At 45.4% G+C, this 13,347-nt stretch overlaps 1 protein-coding gene across 1 annotated transcript in view; it reads right to left on the reverse strand.

The window, feature by feature from the left end:
• The window catches only part of ADGRV1 (adhesion G protein-coupled receptor V1), a 556,691-nt gene that overhangs the window by 252,756 nt on the left and 290,588 nt on the right, over nucleotides 1-13,347 (reverse strand). Inside the window, exons 74-76 of the mRNA XM_088444649.1 lie at nucleotides 7,969-8,104; nucleotides 4,058-4,893; nucleotides 728-845 (exon numbers count right to left, since the gene is read on the reverse strand). Of these exons, the coding sequence (XP_088300775.1) occupies nucleotides 728-845; nucleotides 4,058-4,893; nucleotides 7,969-8,104 (1,090 nt within the window). The remainder of the gene's footprint in view (nucleotides 1-727; nucleotides 846-4,057; nucleotides 4,894-7,968; nucleotides 8,105-13,347) is intronic.

Here is a 13,347-nt window from a genome sequence, read left to right on the forward strand (position 1 = left end):
CCTCTGTGTACACCCCCTACACTATCAGCCCCAATATCTCTCTAAATACCAAAAAAAATACCAAAAATCATTTTATGGGGATTTTAGAAATACAATTTAAAAATATTAGGGATTTATGGCCAACCATGTGGCCAGCAAGGTGGCTGGTCCTCATCACGCCATCATGATGATGGACCTATTTTATGTGGAGGCCTGAGGCTGTATTCCTATCTGCCCCACTGAAAATATGGCCCTGTCTGTAATAAATTAAGCAGATTGCTGAAGGCCAGTCAAATATAAAATGCTGCCGTGGGATTCCTGACTGTAAGCCAGATAATCAGTTTTCAAAATGTACACTCCCCCCCCTCCAAACACACAAAATGGCTGAAGTGCTGCACTAAATTAGTGATGGTGTTGTGCTCCCTGATTTTGCAGGTGTGCATATGATTTCCTTCAAACATATGTCCATACAGGGTAAGATGATCATCATCTGATGATGGCCTATTCAAAGTGGCAGATGTTTTCATAGCTGATACACAGTAGGTAGCTGGGCAGAGTGAGGGTGTTCCTTGTAGGTGCAGAATAGGTGCACTATGACTAGATTTGCGGAGCAGTGACAAAAGATATTGTAGTGCCAGATTATTTTGATTAAATTAAGGGGACATCCCATTTATTTTACACCATCTCCAAACGTCAAACATATAAAAGTAACAAGTGATAAAGCTAGACCACATGTGTTTCCCCCAACCTGTTTGCTTGTCTCGACACTATAAGCTGAGCAGTCCTATGCGTTGAGTCTTCATCAAGCACCAAGCCGTCCTGTGACTCCATGGTAAATCCCAATATGCCATTCTGAATATCATTTCCTACAATGTAATGTAGGTCTGTCAGCTGAAAATGAACATCTTTTATATACAGAAATCCTACAGTATTAGTGATACAAGTCTTGAAAATGGAATTGGCAAGAAAAATCTGACTGACTGACTCCAGATTGTCAATGTCAATGAGAGAAAGGTGGTGAGCCGCCTGTGGTGTTACAGTGTATAGCAGACATATGCGATGCTCCAAGACTGCATAATTCACATACTGTGCGCTACAGAAGACCATCTGGCAGGTACATTACATACATACATAGAGCACTGCTTAAGTGACACCTGTCTCACCTATGATTCAGCATGGACAATCACAGAAAGAGGAATATAAAGTAGGGATGAGCGGGTTCGGTTCCCTGAGAACCGAACCCACCCGAACTTCGGGGATCCGGGGCGATCCGAGCCCAAGCTCGGATCTCCCTGTCTGCCCCGGATCCCTCTCCCGAGGCAAAACCTCGAGATCTGCTGTCGGATCTCGAGGTTTTGCCTCGAGCGGCCATTTAAAAAAAAATGCCTTTGCCTTTAATGGGCAAAGTGCTGATTGGCTGACAGAGCCGTCTGTCACGGCTCTCAGCCAATCAGCATTATGGTGCTCATTTGCATGTAGCACGGACTCGTGAGATCCGTGCTACATGCATCTGTGTGATTGACAGTGACACAGAGCACAGATGGGTCAGTGAGACCCGTCTGTGCTGCTGTGTATTTCAATGACACAGATGCACGCACGGACCAGGAGATCCGTGCTACTTGCATCTGTGTCATTGACACAGAGCACTAACGGGTCCGTGAGACCCGTCTGTGCTGCTGTGGTAAATAAAAAAAAAAAAACCTGTGTAAAAAGAGAAAAAAATGGCGTCCTCCCCCCCCAAAAAAGAGCAACCAGCCCCGGGCATTAGTGACCCAGTGCTGGGTGTGCTTAAATACAGGGGACAAACGACATAGGGGTCCCCTGTACTTAAACACAACCAGCACCGGGCTAGTCAGAACCAGAGCTGGTTGCCAAAATACGGGGGACAAACGACGTAGGGGTCCCCCGTATTCTGCGCAACCAGCTCTGGGCTCTGATCCGGTCCTGGTTCTGGAAATACAGGGGAAAAAAATGAGTAGGGTTCCCCTGTATGTTCCAGAACCAGCACTGGACTTTTTCTAGCGGGGGGCTGATGCCACAGCCAGGGGAGCCCTTTCACCGGGCCCCCCAGCCGCAGCATCAGCCCTGACCGCTAGTCAGCCCAGGCCGGGGATCCCTGGAGAGCTGGGGACCCCCCCAATAAAGGGGTCACCCTCTCCAGGGCACCCCAGGCCCAGGCTGATAGCCCGGGGCTATCCCCGCCACCCCTGGGAGCCGTTCATTGGCTGAGAGACGGGAGATGACCTCTCTCAGCCAATGAACGCTTAGCAGTGGGGTTTCCATGGTGATACCCCGCCGCTAAGCTCTCATTCGGGAAGTACCGTTCTATAGAACGGTACTAAGTTCGTGGATCGCGTTTTCGTTTTTTTTTTTTGCCAAGTCCGGGGATGCCTACTTTGGAACGAAGAGGACAGAACCTCGCATAGGAGATGGTGAGTATGTTTTTTTTCACAGGTCCCCTAGGGATACTTTACCGGACAAGTGGACCGATGCTACAGGTTACATAGGTGAGTATGTGTACATGTGTGTGTGTGTATGTATGTTTAATAAACTTATACTGTCACGGTGTGTGTGTCCTGTGTTTTTTTAAACATTTTTTTTACAGGTGAACTACAGGTACTAGTGGGCCCTTAATGCCCTGCATGCTGGTACTTGTGGTTCTCCAAGTACCAGCATGCGGGGCAGGCTAGCTGGGACTTGCAGTTCTACTTGTAAAGACAATGTTTGATATTCTTTATTTACACCACACCACACAATCAACCCGCCACCCACCGCCACCAGGGGTGGCGGGGATAGCCCCGGGCTATCAGCCTGGGCCTGGGGTGCCCTGGAGAGGGTGACCCCTTTATTGGGGGGGTCCCCAGCTCTCCAGGGATCCCCGGCCTGGGCTGACTAGCGGTCAGGGTTGATGCTGCGGCTGGGGGGCCCGGTGAAAGGGCTCCCCTGGCTGTGGCATCAGCCCCCCGCTAGAAAAAGTCCAGTGCTGGTTCTGGAACATACAGGGGAACCCTACTCATTTTTTGTCCCCTATATTTCCAGAACCAGGACCGGATCAGAGCCCAGAGCTGGTTGCGCAGAATACAGGGGACCCCTACGTCGTTTGTCCCCCGTATTTTGGCAACCAGCGCTGGTTCTGACTAGCCCGGTGCTGGTTGTGCTTAAGTACAGGGGACCCCTACGTCGTTTGTCCCCTGTATTTAAGCACACCCAGCACTGGGTTACTAATGCCCGGGGCTGGTTGCTCTTTTTTGGGGGGGTGCACGCCATTTTTTTCTTTTTTTACACAGGTTTTTTTTTTTTTTTTTACCACAGCAGCACAGACGGGTCTCACGGACCTGTCATTGCTCTGTGCCAATCACACAGATGCATGTAGCACGGATCTCCCGGGTTCGTGCTACATGCAAATGGGCACCATAACGCTGATTGGCTTCCTGTCTGCCACTGCAGTGCCACTCCTAGATGGGCCACGTGTTTGTGCCGCCCCCTTGTGTCGCTTAGCATAGTCATCCAGCTTCCTCGGTACAACCTTTTGGCCTAAAAACAATATTGTGAGGTGTGAGGTGTTCAGAATAGAGTGGAAATGAGTGGAAATTAATGTTATTGGGGTTATTAATAGCGTAGGAACAAAAAAAGGCCCATTTATGTGATTTTAGCGGGTTTTTTTTATTTTTTAAGAAAAAATCCAGATCCAAAACACAAAACCCAGAACCCAAAACACGGAAGGGTGGTTTTGGCAAAACCAATCCAGATCCAAAACACGAAGAAAGATCCAGATCCAAAACCAAAACACAAAACACGAAAAGTGTCCGGTGCACACCCCTAATATAAAGCTGGTCTGACCCTGATATTCATTATAAAATGTGTGCAATGTTATTAATATATTGAAAATAATTGTAACATACAGCTTTAATCCTAGCTTACTGTTTATCTGTATTCACTTAAATATGACCCTTGACCCTAAGAAAATTGTTTCAATCTCATCAAACATATTATTAAAAACATTCTAATGCCTCTCTATTAAAACACAAGTACTAAAAACAAACAGAATTGACAATAAAAAAAAATGCAAAAATACTACCTTGAATAACAATAGCTGAAAATGCTGAATATCCACCTTCATCTCTGCCATCCATTATCTCAGACCCTCCTTGAGGATTAGTAAGAAAGACATAGAACACCTCCAAGCCTTCAGGTTCCTCATCATCTAAGATCTTGAATGACACTTCTGTTTCGCTTTCCCCATCCAGCAACGTAATGAGAATATCTTGCTCTTCAAAGTCCAGGCCTTCAGTAGCCCATGAAATATTTCTAGATCCATGACTATACTGAAAGGGTAGCCCCTGCAGACCAGTTTTAGCCTTTCGTGCTCCAAAGGTTGTAAGTGTGACATGAACAATCCCACTAGAACCATGGGTCCGTTTGACATGAATGATTACTGTGTTGAGTGCGATGTTATTCGAATCTTCAGCTGTATACGTTATTGCAGGTCCAATACTTAAGACCCCAGATGTGAAATCATTTGCTAATATTGTTATAGCTGAAAGACTAAAATCTAAATGTAATCGAGGTTTTTCATGGAAGACGTCAAAACTTTCCACATATGTTAGGTTAAGGTAAAATAGTTCATCTAGTTCGTACATTTTATCATCAATTATTGACACTTCTATTGCACAAGTTGTCTGATGTTTCTCAAATATCAGTTCTCCGTTATTAATGGGTACAAAATCTTCTTTTTCTTTGGCACTTCCTGAAATGGTCTGAAAAGTGAGTTTTGTGTTGTTGCCATGGAAACCAAACAAGCGTTGAACATGCAGCACTGCTGTCCGACTGTCTTCCTGCACTATAATGTACTTGGATGTGGGTGCAAACTGGAAAATTCCCATCGGTTCAAATTCTGCAAAAGTAAATCCTGGTCTACAGGACAGAGAATAGAATCACATATCAGACCACGAATCAGGATATTAAAGAGTTGCCAAATTTGTTTAAATGCTCAGTATGCATAATTAACAAGAATTGATTAAGTCATAATGATGTTAATTCCTTCTAATGTTATGTACTACTTAGGGAAGTCAATTCTGGCGACAGGATGCTGTGAGACTGCAGAAGCCAGTCTGAGTTATGTCAATTATTCCACAGATGCTCATGTATGTGCGTATGCTAATAGGGCTGGTCTCTGAAGACGTTAGATCAATATTAAGTCGCCAGAGCCCTTGATTGGTCCATAAATTACTTGTAATTTTCCTTTGCGCTGTACACCTTATTTAATGTGTGAATTCAATTAAATGTAATTGATGTGACTGATTACATATTATCTGTATAGTAGGCTCTATATATAAATAACTGTAGTGACAACCTTTGCATGCACCACTGTTCCTTCTGACATCTAGATATGAGCAGAACTAGCTTAATACATCTGTCATTACGGCAAACATGAACCAAGTTGGAAGCTACCAATGCCTTCGTACATCTTTTTCTATTCTTCCAATTGGCATGTTGTGTTAGTATACAGTACAAATCATGTAATTACTTATTAATGCAGCCATTATGAGTATATGGAAGATTATATTACTGTGTCACCTACTCTCTCTCTCATATGCTATAACTGCCTCTAGATGGTACTGTATTACTGCTGTATCTCTATATTATCATCAAAATCATCTGTTTTCTACCTAGGGAAACATCTACAATGAAACGTTTTGGATCCATTTATTTAATAATAAAGGTGTCAATCACTAGTAATTGATTTTCCTTATTCGACAAGGGGGCCTATATAAGTTCATTATTTGGCTCCATACTTTAATTAATCAAGGGGGCACTACATATTAATTTATTAATCAAAGGGGTAATATATTTAATTAATTAATAAAGGGGTCACTGTATAGTAATTCATTAGTGAAGGGGGCACTATATATTGTTAAAGTACAGTATACTGGAGGCAGTATTGGCCAGGGGTGCCAGGAGGGGCTCAGTGCTATTCAATATTGTGTCGGGACTCTCTAGTTGCAAGGGCCTGATTGTTTGAGTTTCCCTTAGAAGACTGGCCTGATGCTGCGTAGCACTGGGTGTGAATCAAATAGTGGCAAAATTGGATGTTTTCCATCAGGTTTTGCGGAAATCATCTGCAGTTTTGGAGTTTTCAAACCACCACACATCCCATGTATTTTAGGTTTGTAAGTTTGGTGCTGGAAACCTCATAAAATATGTGACGCTTTCCAAGTGCAAGAAAACAGACATTAGTGATTGCCCCACAGGCCTTCAGGAGCATGGAGATTGCCTCAGACATTACTAGACATTACAGGCTTTAGGGGGAAGCAGAACAGCCATGGGGACATGCACAAGTCATCAGGGAACCTGATGGATAGCCTGGAAGTCGGTACTGTATTTAAAACATTTTACTTAGGATAATAATTTTTTTATATTATTATTCTTTCATTTATTGGTATACATATACTCCCATGCTCACTTCGAATTTCATACACTGCATTTCATTTGTGGCTTTCACCTGTGCTTCTCAGCCATGTGATTATATCACCAGACAGAGGGCCTGATTCCTTACAGATCGCTATTGCGATCTCAGCTGTGATTACGCACGCAGGTCTGTTGCGAAAATATGCTAATGACTGCAATTGCAAAGCTATTATAGAGACGCCGAAAACCAGCATAGAGACGCCCACTACCGCTTTCGCACATCCGTAATACTTAGTATTCCTGCTTATACATCGGGAACACGGAGTAACATCGGCCCCTCACATACAATTACAACAGGTCTGACCTTATACAGAAATTGCTCACCTCGTTGCACGCAGTGAGTACACAAACTGCGTATGTATGCAGTGGCTGATTTATGCACGCCCCTGTAACAGCGTTCAAACATACTGGCACGTCTGCGTTTTGCCGACCACCCTCCCAGTCCCCACTCCCAAAAACTTGCTTCCTGTCAATCACTCTGCGATGGGTCTGCGTGGTCTCTGCAATCGCAGTGTGATCACAGAGGTGCCTTGGCGCACTGCGATGCATATACTGTACATGCGCAGCACGCAACAATCGGCTGTCTGCGTGTGGAAACGCAATAGCGATCCATAATGAATCAGGCCCAGAGTTCTTTGCCACAGGATAAAACGCTGCTTCTCTCTACACAGAACTGTATCCAGAGGGCAGCTTTGTATTGTACTAGGACAACAAAAAACAGCTGCTTTGTGACATACATACACAGCTGACAAGCTCAAAAGAAAGGCAGAAATAAATGCATTTAGTATTGCAGCAAAGAATAACAAGAAATATAGTGTTCTTGGCAATTACCAAAAAAACTGAATAAAATAAATAATAAGACTTGTATACAGCCAAATGCTGCCACCCTGTGATGTATTGATACAAAGTACAAAAAAGGAAAGAAACAGAAAAAATGGGGTCATAATAGGGGCACACTAATCCTCAGCCTATAAAATTATTATACACAATTCTAACTCCCAGGTAAACCATATTGAGTCTCTGATTTTTCTGTTTGGACCAAAGCATGTAGCATCAAAAATAAAATTATATAGAGCATTTACAATTTTTTGTTTCTGGTTTAAGTCTCTATCACCAGAATGGCATTTAGAGTGGTTGGTGGTCTCAGCTACTGCATCATTTAACACCATCAGTTGGGAGAGAATAAAGCAGTGTGGTCCTGGTCAGATGGGGCATCACATACCATAATGTGATACTGTAATCAGTCAGTCTCTCCTGGCTGATGGTATAAAATGATGTGATTGGCCAGAGGGTGTTTAACCTCTACCTGAAGAATACAAAATAGAAACATTCTAATAGTGGTACTAGGCATAGAATCCAAACAATGATGTTATTAGTTATGTGCAAGAGAAACACACAGAAGTAAATGCAAAAGAAAGTTCCTCTTAATATGCTGACTATTGTAGAAAAATAGTGATAGATTAAAGAAGTACCACAGACAATGTATCAGACTAATACACATAGAGTACATGCTGCTCTTACTTCAGACGAGCTCCACCAGTCACACTGCTATTCAGGCCAATAAGCTGCACAGCGAAACCTTCTGGACCGTTAGTATTTACCTCCAAGTACAGTGGGATTGATTTCCTGTATTCTCCATGTGCAAAGAAAACAGCACCTGGCCAGGGAAGAAAGTCCATAAAGTCAGGCAGAACACAAGACAGGGACTAACTCGCCAAAGTCCTGATCTTCCTTATGTCAGATATTAAGGGCCTGTATACTGCACGGCCCCATTCCTTCATCAGCTTCATGACATTCAAGACACTTCATAAATGAATCTCATCAATATGAAAGGGATGCACAATCTCCATAACCATTTATTCACCAAGCAAGAGAACAATATCAAAATACTTTTGTTTGCAGATTGGCTTACTGGCACCAACACTAGCTTTACCGAGGTACAGGAAATTCAGCAAAGAGTAAAATGAAGTAATGTAGCCATGATATAAATAGTGCGATTACATAAGAGATGATAATTTAAGGACGGGATGATGAAGTGAGAAGTGGAGAGATATGATGATACAGCAGATAAATAAATAAACAGAAGTGATGAGACGGGTCAGGGGAGAGATATTACTGAGTGACAGAGGCAGGAACATGGTGCGTGAGAGATGCACTGGTCAGTCATAGTTACAGTTCTCCTGCCGAGTAGGCATCAAAGCTCAGGAATGGGACTGGTTCCTACTTCAAACTTGTAGGACAGATCCAAATATCGGTCATTTTCTCATTTGCCAGGATTTGGATTTGCAAACCCATAACATATGCAGAGCAACAGGTTGCAGAATCGGCTTACTTTATACAATTAAAATGTATGCTTAGGAAAGTGCTCAATGCCTGTGAAAATCTACACAAAAGTCAATGTTTTACACATCTATGTGTTGACATCGGTGATATTTGGGTGTGGGTAAAGCCGGATCCACACTAAATTAACATACACAGCCAAAAAAGCTGGATCCATGCTAATTTTACACTCCCAGAAAAGCCAGATCCATATTAAGTCTACGGATCTCTATTAAGCCTATAGAAAAAACGCATCCATTGTAAGTTTATTGAGAATGAAGCATCCACTCTATATTCAAACACACCAAGAAAATCTGGATCAACGCTAATTTTACACTCCCAGAAAATTATCCATAGTAAGTATTGAAAAAAGAAGAATTATGGTAGACTTACCTTTGTTAACTCTTTTTCTTCGAAGTCCATAGGGTCCACAGAGGAGACAATGGGGTATAGGTGGTGGTTAGCAGGACTGGCCACCAATAGTTAAAGCTTTTCTGTCCCAGGATGCTCTGGTCCTTCCCCTCTATACCTTGCCCACAGCCTGAATCAATTCAGTTTCGTCAACAAGTCCAAGGCTGGAGCAAGATTGGTATACATATGCTCCCATGCTCACTTCGAATTTCATACACTGCATTTCATTTGTGGCTTTAACCTATGCTTCTTAGCCATGTGATTATAGCACCAGACAGAGGGCCTGATTCCTTACAGATCGCTATTGCGATCTCAGCTGCGATTACGCACGCAGGTCTGTTGCGAAATATGCTAATGACTGCAATTGCAAAGCTATTATAGAGACGCCCAAAGCCAGCATAGAGACGCCCACTACCGCTTTCGCACATCCGTAATACTTAGTATTCCTGCTTATACATCGGGAACACGGAGTAACATCGGCCCCTCACATACAATTACAACAGGTCTGACCTTATACAGAAGTTGCTCACCTCGTTGCACGCAGTGAGTACACAAACTGCGTATGTATGCAGTGGCTGATTTATGCACGCCCCTGTAACAGCGTTCAAACGTACTGGCACGTCTGTGTTTTGCCGACCACCCTCCCGGTCCCCACCCCCAAAAACTTGCTTCCTGTCAATCACTCTGCGATGGAAGGAAGAGAAGGAAGACAGGTACACTTAAGAATCACACTCTCATACAATAGAGAAGGAAACCAGTGACCAAGAGAAGAAACCCATAGAAGCCAGGTGCGTCAGGGCGGGCGCCCTGTGGACCCTATGGACTTCGAAGAAAGAGAGTTAACAAAGGTAAGTCTACCATAACCCTCCTTTTCTTCTTCAGAGTCCATAGGGCTCCACAGGGGAGACAATAGGGATGTCCCAAAGCAGTTGTTCAAGGGCAGGGACGCTCCTGAGCTGAGAGAAGAATCGGACGTACAAAGGAAGCAACCTGAGAGGCAAATGTATCAAAGGCATAGAACCTAAGTAAGGTCTGGACAGAAGACCACATGGCAGCGTTGCATAGTTGTTCGGCAGATGCGCCACAGCGGGCTGCCCACGAGCGACCCACAGAGTGAGTAGCATGAGCAGATACTGTATCCGGCACAGGAAGGCCAGCCTGCGTGTCAGCCTGTAAAATAGTCATGCAAAGCCATCTGGCAAGAGTATGTTTGTCCTTCTTGTGGAATCCATATAGGAAAAATTGGGAATCCATTTTCCTGATAGAACTAGTATGGTCCACGTAGAGCCTCAGAGCACGGACCACATCTAAGGAGGCCTCACCTTCCAATCCCCAGAGGTCTGGGGATTGGAAGGCCGAAACTATAATTTCCTCATTAATGTGGAAACGAGAGACCACCTTAGGAAGGACGTCAGGTTGAGTTCTGTCCTGATGTAAGATCAAAAATGGAGAGCGACAGGAAAATGGCCCCAAATCTAACACCCTATGGGCAGATGCGATAGCCAGAAGAAAAAGAGTCTCTGCAGTGAGCCATTTGATGTCTACTGAGTCCAGGGGTTCAATCGGAGGCCCCTGAAATGCATGGAGAACCATTTACAAATCCCACGGAGCCACAGGAGGGACATAGGGAGGTTGTATACGGAGGACACCCTGAAGTAAGGTGTGAACATCCGACAGTGGAGCAATTCTGCGCTGGAACCAGATGGACAGAGCAGAGACGTGCACCTTCAGAGAGGTCAGGCGGAGTCCGAGATCCAATCCAGCTTGAAGAAAGGCAAGGATCCGAGAAACTCGAAAAACCTGAGGGTCATAGCTTCTGGTAGCACACCACTGGAAGTATGTATGCCACACCCAGTGATAGATCCGGGCAGAGGCCGGCTTACGTGCTCTGAGCATGTTCTGGACCACGGAGAGAGAAAACCCTTTGGACCTAAGGAGGGATGTCTCAAAAGCCATGACCACAAGGACACACGGGCCATGTCCGGATGTAGACAGGGACCCTGAGACAATAGATCTGGCCATTGAGGAAGTTGAATAGGAGCGTCTACGGTGAGACTTTGAAGATCGGAGTACCAATTGCACCTGGGTCAAGCCAGAACTACCAAAAGAACCGTGCCCCCTTCTTGCATGAAATTCTGAGGACCCAAGGAAGAAGGGAGACTGGAAGGAAGAGGTACACCAAATGGATGGTCCACTTCACTGACATGGCATCCATGAAGGCTGCTTCGAGGTTCCTTGTCCTGGACCTGTACACTGGAAACTTGTGGTTGTGTTGTGAGGCCATGAGGTCCATGTCCGGTAAACCCCATTTGTCCACTAGGAGCTGAAAGACTCCTGGTGTACACGTCGTGATGGCTTAGGAAATCCACTTCCCAATTGAGAATCCCCAGGATGAACACCACGCACATTGTCGGGAGATGACGTTTGACCCACGTGAGAATTCATGCCACTTCTGCCATTGCTGCCCAACTGCCTCCCTGGTGATTGAGGTAGGCCACCGCTGTGGCATTGTCGGACTGTACTTGTACTGGCCTGCCCTGAAGAATGTGTTGAGCCAAAGTGAGGGCTCTGTAGATGGCTCTGAGCTCCAGGACATTGATTAGTAGGACCCCCTTGGTGGGAGTCCAATGACCCTGGTAGGAGTGCTTGCTGGTCACTGCTCCTCACCAGCGGAGGCTTTCATCCATGGTGAGGAGCAACCAATCCGGGAACCAGAAGGGACAAATATTGTTTGGGTGGGACGTCTGTAACCACCAGGAGATTGATAGACGAACTTCCGGAGAAAGGACCATCATCTGGCATCTGATCAGATGCGGAAGCCCATTCCACCTGGAGATGATTAGGTGTCGTAGGGGCCTGGTGTGGAACTGAGCAAACTCCACCATGTCGAAGGTTCATAGCGTGGACCTCAAGGACAGCATTGCTGAGTGAATTGACACTCGGCGACTGTGGAGTAACCTGCGCACTTGTTCCTGCAGTGCGGAGATTATGTCTGCTGTCAGAAAGATTTTCTGCACTTGAGAATCCAGAAGGGCTCCCAGATGTACCATCCTTTGAGAAGGGGTCAGGGAAGACTTATTCCAGTTGATCAACCAGCTGTGTTTTTGTAGATGGCCATGGTTATCTAAAGATGGCAGTGAAGGATCTCCGGAGAGTGTGCTAACAGCAAGAGGTCATCCAAGTATTCTTACCCCTTGACGACGAAGGTGGGCCGCCATAACTGCCAGATCTTGGTAAAGACCCGTGGAGCTGTAGAAAGCCCAAAAGGCAGTGCTTGAAATTGGAAATGTTGCTGTAGGACAGCAAACTGGAGATATCGCTGATGAGAGGGCGCTATAGGTACATGTACTGAAGGTAAGCGTCCTGAATATCCAGAGATACCATAAAGTCCCCAGGTTCCATAGCTAGGACAATAGAGCGGAGGGTTTCCATACAAAACCTGGGCACTATGATAAACTTGTTCAGAGACTTGAGATTGAGGATAGGCCGATGAGAACCCTTTGGGCTTCTGAACCAAGAAAAGGGTAGAGTAATAACTGGTCCCTCGCTGTGACAACAGGACTGGAATTATCACCACCGAGTGCAGCAAGGACTGAATGGCCATCTGGAGGAGCAGGGCTTTGCTCTGGTCTGATGGAGGGCCTGTGTAAAAGAACTGCTGGGGGGGGCCATCTCAGGAATGATAGGGCATACCCGTGAGAGACCACTTCTTGTACCCAGGCATCTGTGGTGGTCTGACGCCAAAACTAGGTGAACTGAAGAAGCCGTTATCCCTTCTGGGGTCCTCCAGGGGGAGGCCTGACCCGTAAGTCTGAATGCTTGTCCTTGGATTTGGCAGCTGGACGTCTAGTAGCCCAGGCCTGCTTGGTACTGGGCTTGGAGGCCTTTGTGGAAACCGACTGCCATGGAAAGGACTTATCCTTAGCTTTTCCCTGGGTTGAAAGGACCTAAAGGATGATACCTGAGGCCGTGGTGTAAATGCTGAGGGCAGGAAATCCGTCTTAGAAGTTGCCAAGGTAGCCACAATCTTGTCCAACACTGGGCCAAGCAGGATCTCCCCAGTGTAAGGCAGTGATTCCAAGGCCTTCTTAGAGTCCATGTTGGCCTTCCATGAACAAAGCCAAATGATATGGCGGGAAGTAGCAGATGCCCTGGAAGCTAGGAGACCAG

This window comes from Taudactylus pleione, unplaced genomic scaffold (assembly GCF_031769625.1).
Source record: "Taudactylus pleione unplaced genomic scaffold, aTauple2 ptg000370l, whole genome shotgun sequence".
NCBI classification, from domain to species: Eukaryota; Metazoa; Chordata; class Amphibia; order Anura; family Myobatrachidae; genus Taudactylus; species Taudactylus pleione.